Below are 17,026 nucleotides of genomic sequence, written 5' to 3' on the forward strand. Positions count from 1 at the left end.
TTCATGCTCATCAATCCAGGTAAATGTCCAACAAAGTTAAGTCAGGTCCCCTGGCCATCTTGGTAAAATGGTAACCATCTTATCACCAGCAAACTGGTTGGCCCTCTATGTGAGTGTGCTGCTTGTGGGACTGACTTTGTTGTGGCTCCTCAGCCTGATGAAGTCCTTTGGATGAAGAACGAAATGTCTAAAGAAAAAAACTAAACCATCCAGATGACCTGACTTGAGCATGAACTTTGATGTTTATAATAGGCAATTTTATTGAGGAAAAAAAAAGGTGACTATGTTGCTTCTCATTTGTGTTGCATATATTTGTTTCATTAATCCAAAAGGTATTATGAGGTCTAGTGATTATTTAAAGGTTACTCATAAAAAAAAAAATCAATGAAAGTTCTAAAATAAGTGCTTGACTTCAAAGCCAGAACTAGTCCTTAGAACGTTCTTGAAAGCTGAACAGTCTGAAACATGTTTAGTCGTTCACGAGGTTTACTGCAGAAACATATCTTTATAAATGTGTTAGAAACTCACAACAGGATTTTAGGAGTTGCCAATAAAATTACATCATCTTAATCCTTTTTTAACTTTTGTGATCTCTATAAGTAGCTATTTGACGTGTAAATTAGGCCTTGCAGTTTCTGCACTTGAGACGTCAAAGGAAGCTTATGACTCATTTTCACACTTTTTTTTAATGCAGCAAAACACATTACACAAGCAGTCAAACTCTTGTGGTTTAAACGCTTTAAAGAAGACTGGAACATGTGCATAATAAACTAAAGTGAATAACTTAATTAGCATAGCAACATTAGACCCACAAGTCAAAACACAAACACAGTGTTTATTCAAAAGGAGCATCTTATTTTCTTATTCAGGCATAATTTTGTATCACGACAGTAAAACATTTTTTCTCCAAAATACATCATTCTGTTTATGACCTGTTGTGAACCTATTCCAAATTTCCTGAATATTAAAAATGATCTGGTTTTTATTTGTTGTTGTTTTTAACTGTACTTATGTGTTGTTTTGCAATTTAGATAAAAATGTCAAAATCAAGGAGCATGTGGAATTGTAGCAAATCTGTACAAAAATTATACCTAGTCAAGTTTATAGTTTTTATTCACACAAGCTCTGTCCCCACCATTAAATTTATTCACTTTGTTTCTTAGTCAACTAGTGTAGTTGTGTTTTAAATAGAGCCTGACTAATATGGAAATTTTGGCTGTTTCATATACCGATATTGGGAGAGTAAGGCTAATGCAGATAACTAATATAATGGATGAAAAATTTAAATCTTTGTCCACCCTCAAGATTATTAAGTAAACAGCAACTTTTAAACCTGTTTTAACGCTTGAAGTCTTGAAACAGTCTTCCTAACGTGCATTCACATCTCCCATCCTCCACTATTCACCATTAAGTTATCAAGTGTGTTACAAAAATAGAATTTAAACAAAGAAATGCCCATCCATGTTCATTGTTTCAACAGTCAGTGAAGACCTACTGACCGCAGCAGCGTTTTTTGTTGTTGTTGTTTTTTGGAAGAGAAGTAAAGATTTCAGACAATGCATTTTATTGACGATGACGAAGATAAAATACTTATGTTAATGTTTACGTAACTTTACGTTACATTTCTAACTGATACATTTTACCTCTACATTAAATTTGTTGTTCTGGCTAAAGTTTACAAGGCAATAGCCTATTCTAGGTTATCTAAACATTATCTTGCTAACTTGAGAGGCATGTATCTAGTGACAAGTAGGTTGGAGGATTGAAAAGATTTTTTTTATTGTTGATTTTTTTATTTATTTTATTTTACAGATCATTTAAAATAAACTTTCAGTGTTCTTTTCTGCAGAATATGCTACACAGTATTGCTCACTACTTCTGCTGTGCTGAAAGTGAAAGTTAATTTGAAAGGACTGTACAGTAGTCTGCATGTGCCTTCTGCTGGATACACTGTACAATTACGGCTTTTACCAGTAACAACACGGCTTGTGCCCAGTGTTTATTTCAGCACCTAATGGGACAATTATCACCAATACCGATATGCCCCCAAACGCCTAAATTGGCCTAAAATATCGACACTACTGATATATCAGTTGTGTTCTAGTTTTAAATATTCAAATTATTTATTGTTACTTTGTTTAATCAAAAATTCTGCATTACTTACTGTTTATATTTTGTTTTTCTTTGCACTACTAGTTTTGCCTCTAGTCAGTCCAGATGTGTGCCCCCCACCCATAGCTTCCCAGTCCAGCCGTAGCTTGCTTCCCTGCCCATCTCAGCCACAACAGCCACCAGCACAAGCTCCACCTCAGACTGCCCTGCTACCCACACCACAGCAACACCCCATGGGTAACCACATGATTGCTCAGGTAAGAGGTTCTACAACCGGCCATATCAAAACTAGTAAAATAGTGTAAAGTGACAGAGGAACTAATTGGAGCTATTGAGTTAAATATATGTAATCACCAAAAGGGGCCTTAACTAAGTGATTCTTTTGGTTGTAAATCAGATTATTGCAAAGAAGCTGTAACGCTTAAGAGTCTTCAACTAAAGAATAAAAGTCCTTAAAGAAAAAAAAGCTTAATGCTTTCTTTTTAGTAATACTTGGCTTTGCAATGTTTCCCCTAGGTTACTTGCCTTGAGAGGGCGGGCGCTCATCAGCATTTGTCGACTGGGAGGTGGGGGGTGCAGCGGGGCGTTACGTTGGTATACTGCCAGCAGTTGTCGATGAGGGGTGGTGGGAGGGGGGTTGTAGTGATGTGTTACGGTACTTATGCTAGATCTGAGCTGCTACAATCTCCACTCCTCGTCCAGAAGTAGCAGAACTGTCTGCCACAAAGAAGGGATTTGGTAGGCGGGACGCTTGGTTCTGTTGACAGGGCAGGGTGCCTCCTTGGATAATGGTAGGCGAAACATTGCTTTGTGCATAGGTTGTAATGAATTTACATAAAACTTCTTACATTTCTGTCATTTCTGCTCCTGAAAAATGTCTCCCATTGTATTATCTCCATTTTTCCTATCTTTCTCCTCCACTTTTCATCTTTTTCTGATGCCCTTCTCTCTGCCTTGCTTTATTTTCCTAATGTTTTGCTTCTGTATTTCCGTTTTCTTTTCCGGTGTGTATAGCCAGTGGCGTCTCTACAACCTTCTCAACCTGTCTCCTACTCCAGCCCTTCCTGTCCCCAGGTTCTCCTGCCAGTTTCTCCTCCTCAGCAGTACACAATGGTACTGATGGCTCTTTTAGTTTAGACTCATTATTATTTTCATTTCTATGACTGACCACATCCAGACTGACATTGTCCAACTTAGACAGCCTACTAAAATACGTGTTCTGTTTTCATTAGCATTAGATTAGTATTTCACTACAGTTATAAAAAGCTCTTCCTTTGCAGCTTTAACCAGTCACATGTATCCTGATGCATGCTCAATAATCCAGGTAGAAAAATCTAAAAAAGTTAAATCTGGTCCTCTGGACATTCAAAAAAAAAAAAAAACAAAGCAAAACAACAAAAAAATGTAGAAACGTTTTGTCTCTCATCCAAGAGACTTCCTCAGTCTGAGGTGCTGTTTTCAGCTCAGCCTCTTAAATAGCACCTTCTTAGAGTGGATCAACCAGTTTGCTGCTGACAACCAAAACCAGCTGATCACATGCTCAAGAAGGACCATCAGCCTAACAATGGATCATTAGCACACTGACGGCTATTGTTGCCAACCTGTACATGGAGGAGGTAGAAAAGAGAGCCTTGACGTCCTTTTCAGGGACACCACCAAGTCATTGGTTCAGGTATGTTGACGACACCTGGGTTAAAATTAAATCTCAGGAAGTCCAACATTTTACTGACCACATCAACTCTGTGGATAAATACATCAAGTTCACACGAGAAGATGAAAAAAATGGCAAGTTGGCTTTCTTGGACTGTGAGGTCTCAGTCTCTGATAGAGGACATTTGCAAACTGAGGTGTACCGCAAACCCACCCACACAGACCAGTATTTGCAGTTTGACTCCCATCACCCTTTGGAGCACAAGTTAGGAGTCATCAGGACTCTGTATCACAGAGCAGACAGCATCCCCACTAGCTCAGGAGCCAGGCAGAAGGAGAAATCCCACACAAGACAGGCTCTAGAGCAATGTGGATATCCTAACTGGGCCTTCCTAAAAGCAGAGAAGAAACCCAAACAGGACTCCAGTCAGCCAACAGGTGAAAAGGAGGAACCCAGACCCAGACCAGTGGTCATTCCATATGTTGAGGGAGTATCAGAGAAACAGAGACGTTTATTTTCTAAACATAACGTCCCAGTGGCTTTTAAACCCCAAAATACATTACGGCAAAGACTGGTTCATCCCAAAGATCCAGTCCCCCGGCACAAACAGAGTAATGTTGTGTATGCTGTTCAGTGTCAGGAGGGCTGTGATCAGTCTTACATCGGGGAAACAAAACAGCCACTGGCCAAAAGGATGGCCCAGCACAGAAGATCAACATCATCAGGCCAGGACTCTGCGGTCTACACTCATCTCCAGGCCAGCGGTCACTCTTTCAGGGATGAAGATGTTCACATCCTGGACAGAGAGGAACGATGGTTTGAGAGAGGAGTAAAGGAGGCCATCTTTGTGAAAAGAAACCGTCCATCATTAAACAGGGGTGGAGGCCTCCGGGTTCAACTGCCCCCCTCTTACAATGCTGTTATTGCTAGTATCACTCAGCCCTCTGTGAACAGTAAACAGTCATCAGTGTGCTAATGATCCATTGTTAGTCTGATGGTCCTTCTTGAGCATGTGATCAGCTGGTTTTGGTTGTCAGCAGCAAACTGGTTGATCCACTCTGAGAAGGTGCTATTTAAGAGGCTGAGCTGAAAACAGCACCTCAGACTGAGGAAGTCTCTTGGATGAGAGACGAAACGTTTCTACATTTTTTTGTTGTTTTGCTTTGTTTTTGGGTTTTTTTTGAATGTCCAGAGGACCAGATTTAACTTTTTTAGACAGTCACATGTAACTTCGTCTTCGATTTGATACTTTTGTATTTGGCATTGCATGCAACAGTGTACAGAAACTCAAATTCTGTCAAATACTCACTTTGTGTCGCACATGACAAAATGTAATAAGAGGTGACTTGGGTGCAATTCACCATTTAAATTTCTATATTAAATCAAGTTGTCCTGCGTGCTGCACTTCACTGCATAAATTATGGTTTGGTAAAGGATTGCCAATTAGTAGTGAGCGCTAACAAAAACATGTTGACAGGAGTATTTTCTGAAAAGACAGTGTTTCCTAAATATCCAAAATCTCAGAGCTGTTACACAAATGGTAATTTTCCAGCATGGCACTGATAATCCCAGATATTTATTTTTACACTGTAGTGCCAATTTCACAAAGGGTATTAATAAAGTGATAACAGCCACGATCTGATTCTCTATTAAAATCATTCTGACCTTTTCCAGGGAGAAGAGCTGGCATCTCAATTCACCCAGATGACGCTGAGTCGACAGGGCTCCAGTGAGAACCCTGAACCTCCTCCTATGTATCAGGCGCCCCCCACAGTGCTTTCACAGCATCCTCCACCTCAGACCGGCTACATCATGGCTACCACGGGTCAGCCTTTGCAGCCTCCATCTGGCTACCAAACTGCTACCGGACACCCTCATCCTCCACCTCCACCACCTCCTCCATCACAGCCTGTTATACAGGCTCCACCACCACAAGGCTACATACAGCCCCCTCCACCTCAACAGGTATGCTGCTCTTTTACAATTTAACAAATTGTTAAAGAAAAATATCAGATAGATTCAAGTCCAGCTCTTTGTTCCGCCTTGTAACAATAAATAATATGTAAAAATGCACCTATTTTCAATCTTGGTTGTAATGCTTAGTAAAAGTAGTTTATATAAGAAATGTTTCAGCCTGATTTTAGTTTCTTCTCAGACTTTATGGTTTACACTCATCTTGTTCAGTTACTACCTCTTATGTTTTTGGACTTTATGCTTTCTGTATAACGTCACCCTGTGCACCTTCCTGAATTCTCTTTAAATCTTCTGAACTCATTTTGACTACCAGCTATTTAGGATCAACAGAACAGTATTTTGTTTTATCGTATTGTTTAACTTGGCTTTGTTGCTGATCTTTACCTTATTTTAGGCAACTTGTTTTAATGCAACTTCTGGGATGGCAAAAAAAAAAAAAATTCTAATCTAGTTTATGTTAACAAACAGAAACCTTGTCTTTGAAAAGATTATGCAATTTTTTTCATTGTTGTCCCTTTTGTTTAATGTGGAAAGGGACAATGAATTATTCCCCATGTCATTTATGGGTTGAAACAGTTTAGTTTCTTTCAACAGACTCCTAAGTGGCTGAAGTTTAATATCACAGGTTAATTGAAAAATGTAATATTGATATTGTTTTTGACATACTGCTTGCTCAACCATTTGGTCCAGCATTTCTCTAGTTAAATTAAAAGTTGAAATACCAAGATAAACATTTAAAGATATAAATGTAATTTCCAAAATCTTTATTTCAATTGAGTTTTTCTAAACTGACAAAAAAAAAAAGGATTTATGGAAACAATATATACAGTTTACATATTAGACAAAACACACTATTTCTTAATCTCAAAGATTTGAGAACATATCTAAGTTACTTCATTTTAACTTCATATTTCACTTTTTTTGGTTTTAACTTCTCTTAACCAGATTTTTTCTCTTTTCAGATACAGGTGTCGTATTATCCTCCTGGTCAGTATCCCAGTTCAGGCCAGCAGTACCGTGTGTCCCAGCCTATGTCCCATCAGGTGTCGTACCCAGCCCAACGCACACAGCCCATGCCTCAGCCTAGTCAGCAGTCAGGTGAGAACATTTCATCCTCTGCCACAACTGTACAACACTGTGAATAATGAACTTTTGGCTCTATTATAAATATTTTTGTTCTTATTAATTATTATAATTATGCAAAAATACACAATGAATTGACCTCATTTTTGCTACTGCTGTGTTGTACTGCTGACTCCATTTTGAGTCTATGAAAACTATGTGAAAGGTTACATTTAAACGACCTTTTCCCTGCGGTATTTAACTAAGCCAAATATGCTCGGGCAATTTAGCGCTCTCTAGATTTCATGGAAAATGCTGGCACACAACAGCTTCAGCGTTTAGCTTTTTCAATGTATGGTTTGTGAAAGTGGACTGTGTGTTTATACAGTAAGTGACAGGCAGTGTTGACAGCCTAAATGGACTTTGGGTTGAAATGGAAAGCAGCCAATGCACACAGCTAATGAACATAGGTCAAAAAGACATTGCCGTTGTCTAGTTTGTGCTAGTAGGTGTGAAAACATTGTTCTATTTTTTACATTTGAACTGATTTTTACATATATCTTTTATCAATAAACCTTGTAAAATTTAAGATATAAAGATATATTAATAAATGAAGGTGAAGACCTAGTGTTCTCAAAAGTTCATAATTTTTCTCTGCATTTTTATCGGTTTCTCGTTAGTATCTTAGTATCTTATCTTAGTTAGTATCTGTCTTTACTTGTTGTGATCAGGTCTTCAGACCATAATGCCCAGCCAGCAGCCAAGCTATCAGGGTATGATGGGGGTTCAGCAGCCTCCAAACCCTGGCCTTCTTAATTCCCAGAGGGCAGGTATGGGAGGTCAGATGCAAAGCATAATGGTCCAATATCCACAGATGCCATCATATCAGGTATGCACTCTACTTAATCAGCTGTATGTCACAAATTGTTAACTGAACAAAAAAACTGTTAGTTTTCATAAAAACTTTTCATTCCGACAATAATTACTGCAGAATTTGCTGAGCTTTAAGATGTGAGCTTACATGTTTTGCACCATCAGTAGCATTGCATCATATTTTCTCCAATTAAAGTTAGTTCTATTGATATAGTTGTGTTTGGCAGTCAATGAAGAGTAAATATTTTTCTGTTTGGCTTAATTAATTGGCATGTTTATATTTGTTTAAAAAAAAAACGACGTGTGCATCTACAGGTTTTAAGTTGATGCTTCTATTTTTAGAACAGCCATTCCTTGCTTAACTTTGGCAGCAGTCCATTATAACACTTGTTACATTTCTGTGTCTGATTCACTTCTTTCTTCGTCCAGGTACCAGTGGCAAATGAGAATCAGCAGGTGGTGACGCAGCAGTACCAGCAGCAGGTCATGGTACCAGTCAGCCAGTCTGTCCAGGGGCCCATGCCTGTCTACTACAGTGTTATTACACCCACACAGCAGAATAGCACAAGGTACAAGTAGATCCTATTCACACAAAATATTTGATGATGAAATATTTATCATTCAGCCTTACAATACACACTGTGCATTACATTTAAATCTTTTTTTTAATTGGCTTGTGTTTTCAGATTTTTAATTTTTTTTTATCAAGAAGTCTCTAAAATAACTCATTAAGAAATGCAGTATATGATTTCAAATGATTGAAACAGTGTTACATCTGGAAAATAATTAAACTGTATCGAGACATTAGGTTTGCTATTTATTTATTTTTATTTATTTGTGTTTTGTAGCCCGTCAGTAGGTTATCTGCAGCCCCCCAGCTCTGAGCAGTTTCAGATTACACAGTCGCCATCTCCCTGCAACCCTCAGCCATTGCAACAACAATATTCAGGTGAGGTGTGCCATCAAGATGTTTTTGATAATAAGTTCTTTAATTTTACAGCTGCGGTAGCTTGGTGGTCAGTGCCGTGGGCTTGTAATCCTGAGGTTGCGGGTTCGAACCTAGGTTGTGTCATCAAGGGCATCTGACGTCAAACAATTGCCAAATCGCTCATGTGAGTGCGCTCGCTGTGGCAACCCCTGAAGAAGGGAGCAGCCAAAAGAAACCTACTTTTTTTAAATACATGTTGGTATTACTCCGCAAAACAGAACATGCAACATTTTGAACATGTTTTTAGTTGAAAAAAAGAAAAACTGAATTGTGGAGTTTTTGTCAGTCAGTTCAAACACGTCATTCAGACTAAGCCACTTTTGTTGACTGCCTGTCTGTTAAATCCCTGCAAAGATTAAAGTGGCGCTTGTCTTTGTACAAGTAGGTGAAAGGTATTCAGGTAGAAGTTTAGATAAAGGTATGTGGAGTTCATGCTGTAAAGTTGTAAATCGATGTCCTTTAAAGAGGTTATGTTTGTTTGAAGAAACCAAGAAAAACAAACCAAGTTTATTTTTGATCCAGTTTAGGCCTGAAGCTGATGTTGATCAGAACGGTTGCGTTATGGTCCTGTTCTGATCACGTTAAGGTCACGTCTTTGAACTCTGTTATACATTTGTGTTGTTTACTCAAGAGAATATTTATTAGAATTGTCATGGAGACCTGTGTATTAATTATGTACTAGTATATTTCTGTTAGAATTTTCTAGTTCTTGGCTATTCATAGTACAACAGGTCAATGTGTTGTTTTTGATTTTTACAAATGGAAAATTGTTGGAGACCATAAATTTAGATAATCTTTTGGTATTTGTCATTTCAAGTTAATATACTAGCAGACACACAAAGACAGTGATCTTAAGCTAGGAAACTGGTCGTGACAGTTTTATTACGAGTTATCTTAGGCTTAATTTAAAAGCTCCTTCTTTCAAGCAGCCGTGCCTTCAGTAAATACTCTGCCCGTGCTGCAGGCCGGTTATAAGTTACAAACTATGTGTTTATTTTGTTTTCCTGGCTGTTTGTGCTCCCTTAGGAGTAGCTCCTCCTGGACCTGGGGTGATGGTCATGCAGCTCAGTGTCCCCAATGGACCACAGCCTTCCCAGAATCCTCCTCTGGTCCAGTGGAACCCATGCAAGTATTACAGCATCGAACAGAGAGCCAGTAAACCAGGAGAGCTCTACAAACCTGATAACACTCCACAGGTACATAAAATCTCCTTGATAAGAGGTGAAGTTATTACAAAACGCTTTGTTCATTATTTCCTTTTTCCTATCACCCCCTAGTGCTTGTATGTGATATTACTTACCTAATACAGTTTAGATCGGTTTGTTCTTTCAAGTGGTTCAAGATTATGTTGAATAAACAAATGCCTTCCTAATTTGTTTAATTTTTGTATATGTTTAGGCCAGCACTCAGCTGACGAGTCCCCTGGCCTCCCCCACTCAGTCTCCCACACCATCTCCTTCTGGTAGCGTCAACAGCTTATGTCCAGGCCTGGGACCATTGCCCCTCATTTCCCAGTTTACCAGGCAAGGAGGTCCTCCTCAAGGTACGAGTGAACATTCAGAAATATTAATACATGCCTAAACCCAACAATGTTTCAATCTCCAGTAGATGCAGGTGATTAGAGAAGGAATGAAGAAATCATATTTATGTATTTTAAAGGTAACGGTGGTAAAGTACTCTGTACAAATACAGTCAGGTCGTACTTGAGCACAGCCGACCACAAACAGCTGAGCTGTGCTAACTTCTGTTGGTGCTGTATGTTTGTTGTTTTAATAACTGTGGACAAGTCTTTCCTGGTTATGTTACAAACGGTATTTGGGATGTTTTAGGACTCGTGTAAAAAACATACAAAAAGTCCTTTAAAATTTCAGATATGATCATTTTAGTTTCATCACTATTTACTGAAGTTTACAAGACATTGTTTATGAAGCGGTTGTGGGTGTTAGTATTCCATTTTAGTCATCTTTGTAAATTACTTTTTTGGGGGTGGCAAAATTTTTGCTAAATTTAGCAAAGCAAACTATTACGTAAAAAAAAAAAGTGTGAACAAAACTTTAAAAAAAAAATCTGGTTGGTTAAAAAAAAAATTTGCTTTGTTTGTTTTTCAAGCAAATGAACACGTCTTTCTGTTACAGCTTTGTTTTTGGAAACCCCAAGGTCATGTTCTTTTTCTTTTCATAGTGACTTTCTAAATTTTGCCATGTGGCTCTTGGCTCTCAACCAAAAGTGATATCACTTCACCTCAACAGGTTCACATGACTGGCATCACGCCACCAGATCAAACCTGCAGCCATGCATGACTTCACCTCGTGCCTGTCCTTTGACCTATATTTACACTCCGCGCCACCGTGTCTTCACTGACAAATAGGCACCATTAGACAGAAACTGGGTCTTGCATCAGTCTGAAATTTTTATTAGATCACCAACAAAAATTTTTCTTCAACACCAAAGTAAATACACAATGCAACAACTAGACGTATTTTCATCAACTATGGTACTTATCAGCTCTAAAAATGAACTTCTCAGTATTTTCCAGTGAAAATAGGGCATGTTTATTGTATTTTATTTTATTATTTTTTTAACGCCTTCATTTGCTAAAACTTTTCTGTATAAAAATTGTATCAAGAGTTTGTACGTTAATGAAGACAGAAATGAGAGCAACACTTTAGGATGCTAACCAGATGGTGTTGATTTTCTTTTTCTTTAGGTGATGGTCGTTACTCTTTGTTGGGGCAGCCTCTTCAGTACAGTCTCTGCCCTCCACATCTCATGCATGGCCAGTCCTCCTACAGCTCCCACCAGGTCGGTACCAGCAGACCTTTGTATTCCTAAAACTGTTGTTAGGAAATAGGCCGTTACTACTTCTTTCAGCTTTTCCCTCTTCAGGGGTCTCCACAGCGAGTCATCCTCCTCCATCTCACTCTGTCCTCACTCCAACTACCTCCATGTCCTCTCTAACTGTATCCATATACACTGCCTGGCCCCAAAAAAAGTTGCCACCAAAAAAGGGTCACACACTAATATTTCGTTGGACCACCTTCAGCTTTGGTTACGGCATGCGTTCACTGTGGCATTGTTTCGATAAACTTCTGCAATGTCACAACATCTATTTCCATCCAGTGTTGCATTAATTTTTCACCAAGATCTTGCATTGATGACTAGGCACTAGGCATGATGGGTGCATCACTTCACCAGCCTCTCTTCTTACCCTGATGCACCCATCACTCTGGAACAGGGTAAGTCTGGACTCATCAGACCACATGACCTTCTTCCATTGATCCAGAGTCCAATCTTTATGCTCCCTAGCAAGTTGAAGCCTTTTTTTTCCAGTTAGCCTCACTGATTAGTGGTTTTCTTAAGGCTACACAGATGTTCAGTCCCAATTCCTTGAGTTCCCCTGGTATTGTGTGGAAATGCTCTTACTTTCACTATTAAACGTAGCCCTGAGTGCTACTGTTGTTTTTCTTCCATTTGATTTCACCAAATGTTTCAATGATCACTGATCACAATCATTCAGGATTTTTTTCCGGCCACATTTCTTCATCAGATACGATGCGTTTCCTCTATCCTTCCAGTTTTTAATAATGCGTTGGACAGTTCTTAACCCAATTTTAGTAGTTTCTACAATCTCCTTAAATATTTTCTCTGCTTGATGACAATGATTTGACCCTTCTCAAACAGACTGACATCTTTTCCACAACCACGCAATGTGTCTTTCATCATGGTTTAAGAAATGAGAAGCAACTCATGGCACCAGTTGGGGTTAAATAACTTGTTGCCAGCTGAAAGATAATCGTCCATGCAGTAATTATCCAATAGGAGGCTCGTACCTATTTGCTTAGTTAAATCCAGGTGGCGACTTTTTTTTTGGCCAGGCAGTGTATCTCTTTGGCCTTCCTCTTTGTCTTTTTCCTGGTAGCTGCATTTCTAACATCCTTCTACCAATATACCCACTGTTCCTCCTCTGGACATGTCCAAACCATCTCAGTCTGGTCTCTCTAACTTTATCTCACAGTTGTTCAACATGTGCTGTACCTCTGATGATCTCATTCATAATCTTATCCTTCCTTGTCACTCCTAAGAAAAACCTCAACATCTTCATTTCTGCCACTTCCAGTTCTTTCTCCTGTTTTTTTTGTCAATGCCACTGTCTCCAGACCATACAACATAACTGGTCTCACCACTGTCTTGTAAACTTTTCCTTTGACCTTTGCTGACACATTTTTGTTGCAAATTACTCATGAAACGTTTCTCCATCCACTCCATCCTGCCTGGACTCTCTTCTTCACATCTTTACCACATTCCCCATTTTCCTGGTCACTGGACCCCAAGTACTTGAAGTCCTGCACCTTTGTGACCTCTGCTCCTTGTAGTCCCACTGTTCCACCGGCCTCCTTCTCATTCACACACATGCACTCTGTCTTACTACAACTGACTTTCATTCCTCTTCTTTCAAGTACATACCTCCACCTCTCCAAGTTCTCTTCCACCTGTTCCTTGTTCTCACCACAGACCATAATGTCATCTGCAAACATCATAGTTCACAGGGATTCTTGCCTGACCTCATCTGTTAGTCGGTCCATCACCAGAGCAAACAAGAAGGGGCTCAGAGCCGAAATAGAAAAGGAAATAGCCAATTACTGATGACCATAAATTGCAAAATTAACTTTTCATTCTGTCACTGAGGTAATAAACATCAACTTCATTTATGTTGATATTTACACACAAAAAAAAATCAAATAAATTGTGTTACTCTTTTTGAGTGTCACTTTATTCATGTTATAAATGAACTGTACTCTTAATTATTAAACACTGCCAAGTTCATAAAATGGTTCAAGAAGGTTTCTGAAAACTGAAAGAATAAAAGTCATTTCATCTCAGAAAACACATTTTGATTTAAAATGTTTATCACATAAGGGCAAACAATTTGTATTGTATAATCTTGGCCAAACTTGTGCCAAAAGCTAAATCTTAATTCTGTAAATTTTTAAATGCAGGTAAAAATCACAACTTTGGTTACTTTAAAGTGATAACTTTGATAGTTTCTGTAAAGATTTTCCTAAAAGGTGAATACAGTTGGTAATTATAGTGAGCACGCTCCATCACTGTCCTGTGCTCATGTGAGGTCATGTTATTGGTTAAGTCTTTCTGTCTCTGCAGCATCTAGTGTTCTGTCATATCACTATGAATCAACCCAGTATCACCTGTTGCTGTTTTCAGAGTCAAGGAGTGATGAAACACGGGGCGCGAGGGAAAAAACAAACACTCAAATCTGCGTCTACAGATCTTGGAACCACTGATGTAGGTAAGTAAAATTCATCATTACAGGACAACGTAGAAGAGTCTGTGTAGATATTGTTTGCAGGTATGTTATGCACTCTCCATTAATATCTTATTTTTAAAGCATCTGAAAAGTTTTGTTTTAATGAAAGAAAAGTTTTTTTTGTTTAGGGGTCCAGTGAAAGTAATGGGAAAATGTAAAACTTGTACAAGAACTGAATCAGTGTAGTGATGTTGGCATGTCTTTTGGTTGTTGTTGCGTTTCTCTTACAAACTTATATATTTTTAAAAAACATCAAATGGACAAAACCTGTTTTTACAACGCTTGCTTTTTTTCCCGTCCTAACTGGATTCATTCCTCTCCTCGGGGCCATGCACACTGAAACTTTGTCAATTCTCACATACTGTATTTTTCACTCTTAAAATCCTTTAATTTTCTCAAAAATCTTCAGTGAGCCTCATGTATTAATTCTGATTGTGCTTTCTGACCTCGAACCGATTTTATGTGGTTATTGTGAATGAGCTGAATAAAGTTTGACTTATCTGACTGTTTTGTTTTGCTTAATGTGCCTTATAGTCTGAAAAATACAGTACTTTGTTAAAGTGACACATTTCTTGGCTAGAGAACGTTTTCAACCTGAAGATGCACTTTCAGACACAACGTTTAACATTCCTCTCGGGTTCTGTTCTGCTTCTTGCCCAGTGGTGAGTCGGGTTCTTGAAGTCACCGACCTGCCAGAGGGAATTTCACGTCCAGAGGCTGAGAAGCTCTTCAACCAGCTGTCACTGTGCGGTGCCAAGATCCAGTGGCTAAAGGAACCCCAGGGAGGTCGAGGAGTAGCAGGAGGCTGTGGCCCCTGTCCTGGAATGGGTCTGTCTGGACCAGGAGCCAGCGCAGGGCCTGGGGCCTGCATGGGAGCAGGTGGAGGAAAGTGTGGTGACATTAACGACCCAGCTCACCTCTACACAGTAGTGGCAGTGTTCCCCAGCACCATGGCTGCTCAAAGTGCTTCCTTCAAACTTAATAACAGCGGGGCCACCCTCTTCAAACTGAGGGCCGCCAAAAAGAACTATGACCTGCGTGTGCTGGAGAGAGCCAGTTCTCAGTGAGAGGAGGGGAAACACACAGACTCTGGGTAGAACAGTGGAAAAGGAAGGAGGACTGAGAGGGGGCTGCTATTAGTGTACAATTTACAATGAAACAAAAAAGTGAAATGACGTGTCAAATGTATAAAAGGGAAGAAGGTGTGAATCATGAGGTGGATGGTGTTTGGTTGCAAATCTGATTTTCATCGTTTGTTTTTCTTCGTTGGGTTTTGTTTTGTAATTTATAAAGTGGAAGAGCACACAAGACACGCGAGCATGTGTTTCACAGCTGCTGTGGAACGTGCGCTGCCATGATACAAAAAACACATGCAAGGTCACACACAAACCAAAAGACACAAGCAGACACAGAAGTGCAGGCAACAGGGTCACGTAGCACATAAACACACACTGGACAGTCGATCTCAGTCGGACCTCCTCCTCCTCCACACTTCTCCTTCTGCTGCCAGCGCTTTCTCCCATTCCTCAGCTCTCCATCGCCCAGTCGTCTCAGATTCTCATGTATTTATAAATTTTCATACACACAGTTGCGCTCTCTTCTCCCCCCCCCCCCCCCCCCCCCCCCCCCAGCTGCTGCTCCTCTTCTTGCCATTGCTCCCATCCTTCTCTGCTCATCTGTTCCTCTCACCTGATGTCACTGCTCTCCTCTTGCTTTCTGTTTGCCTTACTGCTGTCGTGGGTTTCTGTATTGCGCTGTTTATTTTTCCCCCCTCTTGGAAGTTTTTTTTTTTTTTTGAGGGTTCAATATATTTATATAAGTGATGTAAGGAATAAAAGAGATCTATATATTCAGTGATTTTTCTTTTGTTCTCAAGTGACAAACTTTAAGCCTTCCTTTATCCTTTACTCCTTCCTTCTTAACTCCTCCTTCTCTTCCCTACATTTGTTTCCTCTTTGCTGCCCTCTACCTCACTTCTTCAGCCCTCTCCCCTCTCTCTCCCACAACTGTCCCACATCCCCCCCTCCCAGCTCCACCCAGACGTCCCCCATTGTGTTTGCGTTTTTCGTTGACAGCTGTGCAGAACGTATAAGAAGTAGTTAAAGTGCACAATGGTTGCATATGTCTACTGTAAATTTTATTTAATCTGTTATTTTTGTTTGTTTTTAAAAATATAAAAGTTGAGAAAAATCTATCAAAATATGTCTGGTGTCGTGTGGTTTGTTGGATTCGAAGAAGCAGACGGCAGAGTTATTGGTTTTCAACCAAGTGGGAGGTGGGACACTTTTTTTTGTTTGTTTTTCAAAGGGACATTTTAAGTCAGTTAAAGGAATCGTGTCACAAAATGGTCAGTTCTGCCCAATACATCGATCGTAAAGGTATTATGGGTAGATCACATGGCATTCAAGAAATAAACGTCAGCCTACCATCCATCCTCACTATGAAATTTGTCACTTGACTGACTTACAGGGCATCCAGTCTGAGGCCCTGTTTACATGACGTGAACCCGTTAAGTCGTCCCAATCCAGGTCTTGGTGGAGATTTTTGGGGGAACCCCCCACGGAGGTGTGAAATGCTCGGCAAGTGAAGTGGAAATAAAGCGCACTACAGGCAGCTACAGCCCAAAGTTTGTCTGCACTAACAACAGTTATAATAAATGGCAGCGCAGAGTGTTTTTGTTCCGCTCACCCTTTTTCAGCATCTAGGAGCAAAAGGAGCAAAACGTAAAATCCAGGGTCCAAAGAGACGTTCGTGTGGTCATCAGTTTGGACATAACTGTCATGCAGACGCATGTGCGATGAATGCTGTGGAACCCAGCATCAGGGTTGCCAGATAAATGTAATATGTCTTATTTACCCCCTCCTTTTCTGTGCACATGTTCAACAAACACAACACACACCTCATCTTAAAATATCTTTACTCAGCACATATGACAGTTTAGGTCAAAATACTGTAATTTTCAAGCCACAGTACTATAGTTCATAATTTCTTATCTGGCAACCTGACTGACATGGAAACTACAGTGTTTTTCCATGTAAACACA

General features: G+C 39.6%; 1 protein-coding gene across 1 annotated transcript in view; it reads left to right on the forward strand.

The window, feature by feature from the left end:
• The window catches only part of LOC119411848 (R3H domain-containing protein 2), a 62,521-nt gene extending 46,929 nt beyond the window's left edge, over window positions 1-15,592 (forward strand). Inside the window, exons 17-28 of the mRNA XM_037678798.1 lie at window positions 2,197-2,369; window positions 3,127-3,225; window positions 5,438-5,728; window positions 6,700-6,835; window positions 7,531-7,688; window positions 8,102-8,241; window positions 8,521-8,621; window positions 9,687-9,856; window positions 10,059-10,203; window positions 11,368-11,462; window positions 13,881-13,965; window positions 14,644-15,592. Coding sequence (XP_037534726.1) covers window positions 2,197-2,369; window positions 3,127-3,225; window positions 5,438-5,728; window positions 6,700-6,835; window positions 7,531-7,688; window positions 8,102-8,241; window positions 8,521-8,621; window positions 9,687-9,856; window positions 10,059-10,203; window positions 11,368-11,462; window positions 13,881-13,965; window positions 14,644-15,050 — 2,000 coding nt within the window. The 3' untranslated portion in view covers window positions 15,051-15,592. The remainder of the gene's footprint in view (window positions 1-2,196; window positions 2,370-3,126; window positions 3,226-5,437; window positions 5,729-6,699; window positions 6,836-7,530; window positions 7,689-8,101; window positions 8,242-8,520; window positions 8,622-9,686; window positions 9,857-10,058; window positions 10,204-11,367; window positions 11,463-13,880; window positions 13,966-14,643) is intronic.
• Window positions 15,593-17,026: the final 1,434 nt, after the last annotated feature.

Source organism: Nematolebias whitei, chromosome 7, assembly GCF_014905685.2.
Source record: "Nematolebias whitei isolate Nwh7 chromosome 7, NemWhi1, whole genome shotgun sequence".
Lineage (NCBI taxonomy): Eukaryota > Metazoa > Chordata > Actinopteri > Cyprinodontiformes > Rivulidae > Nematolebias > Nematolebias whitei.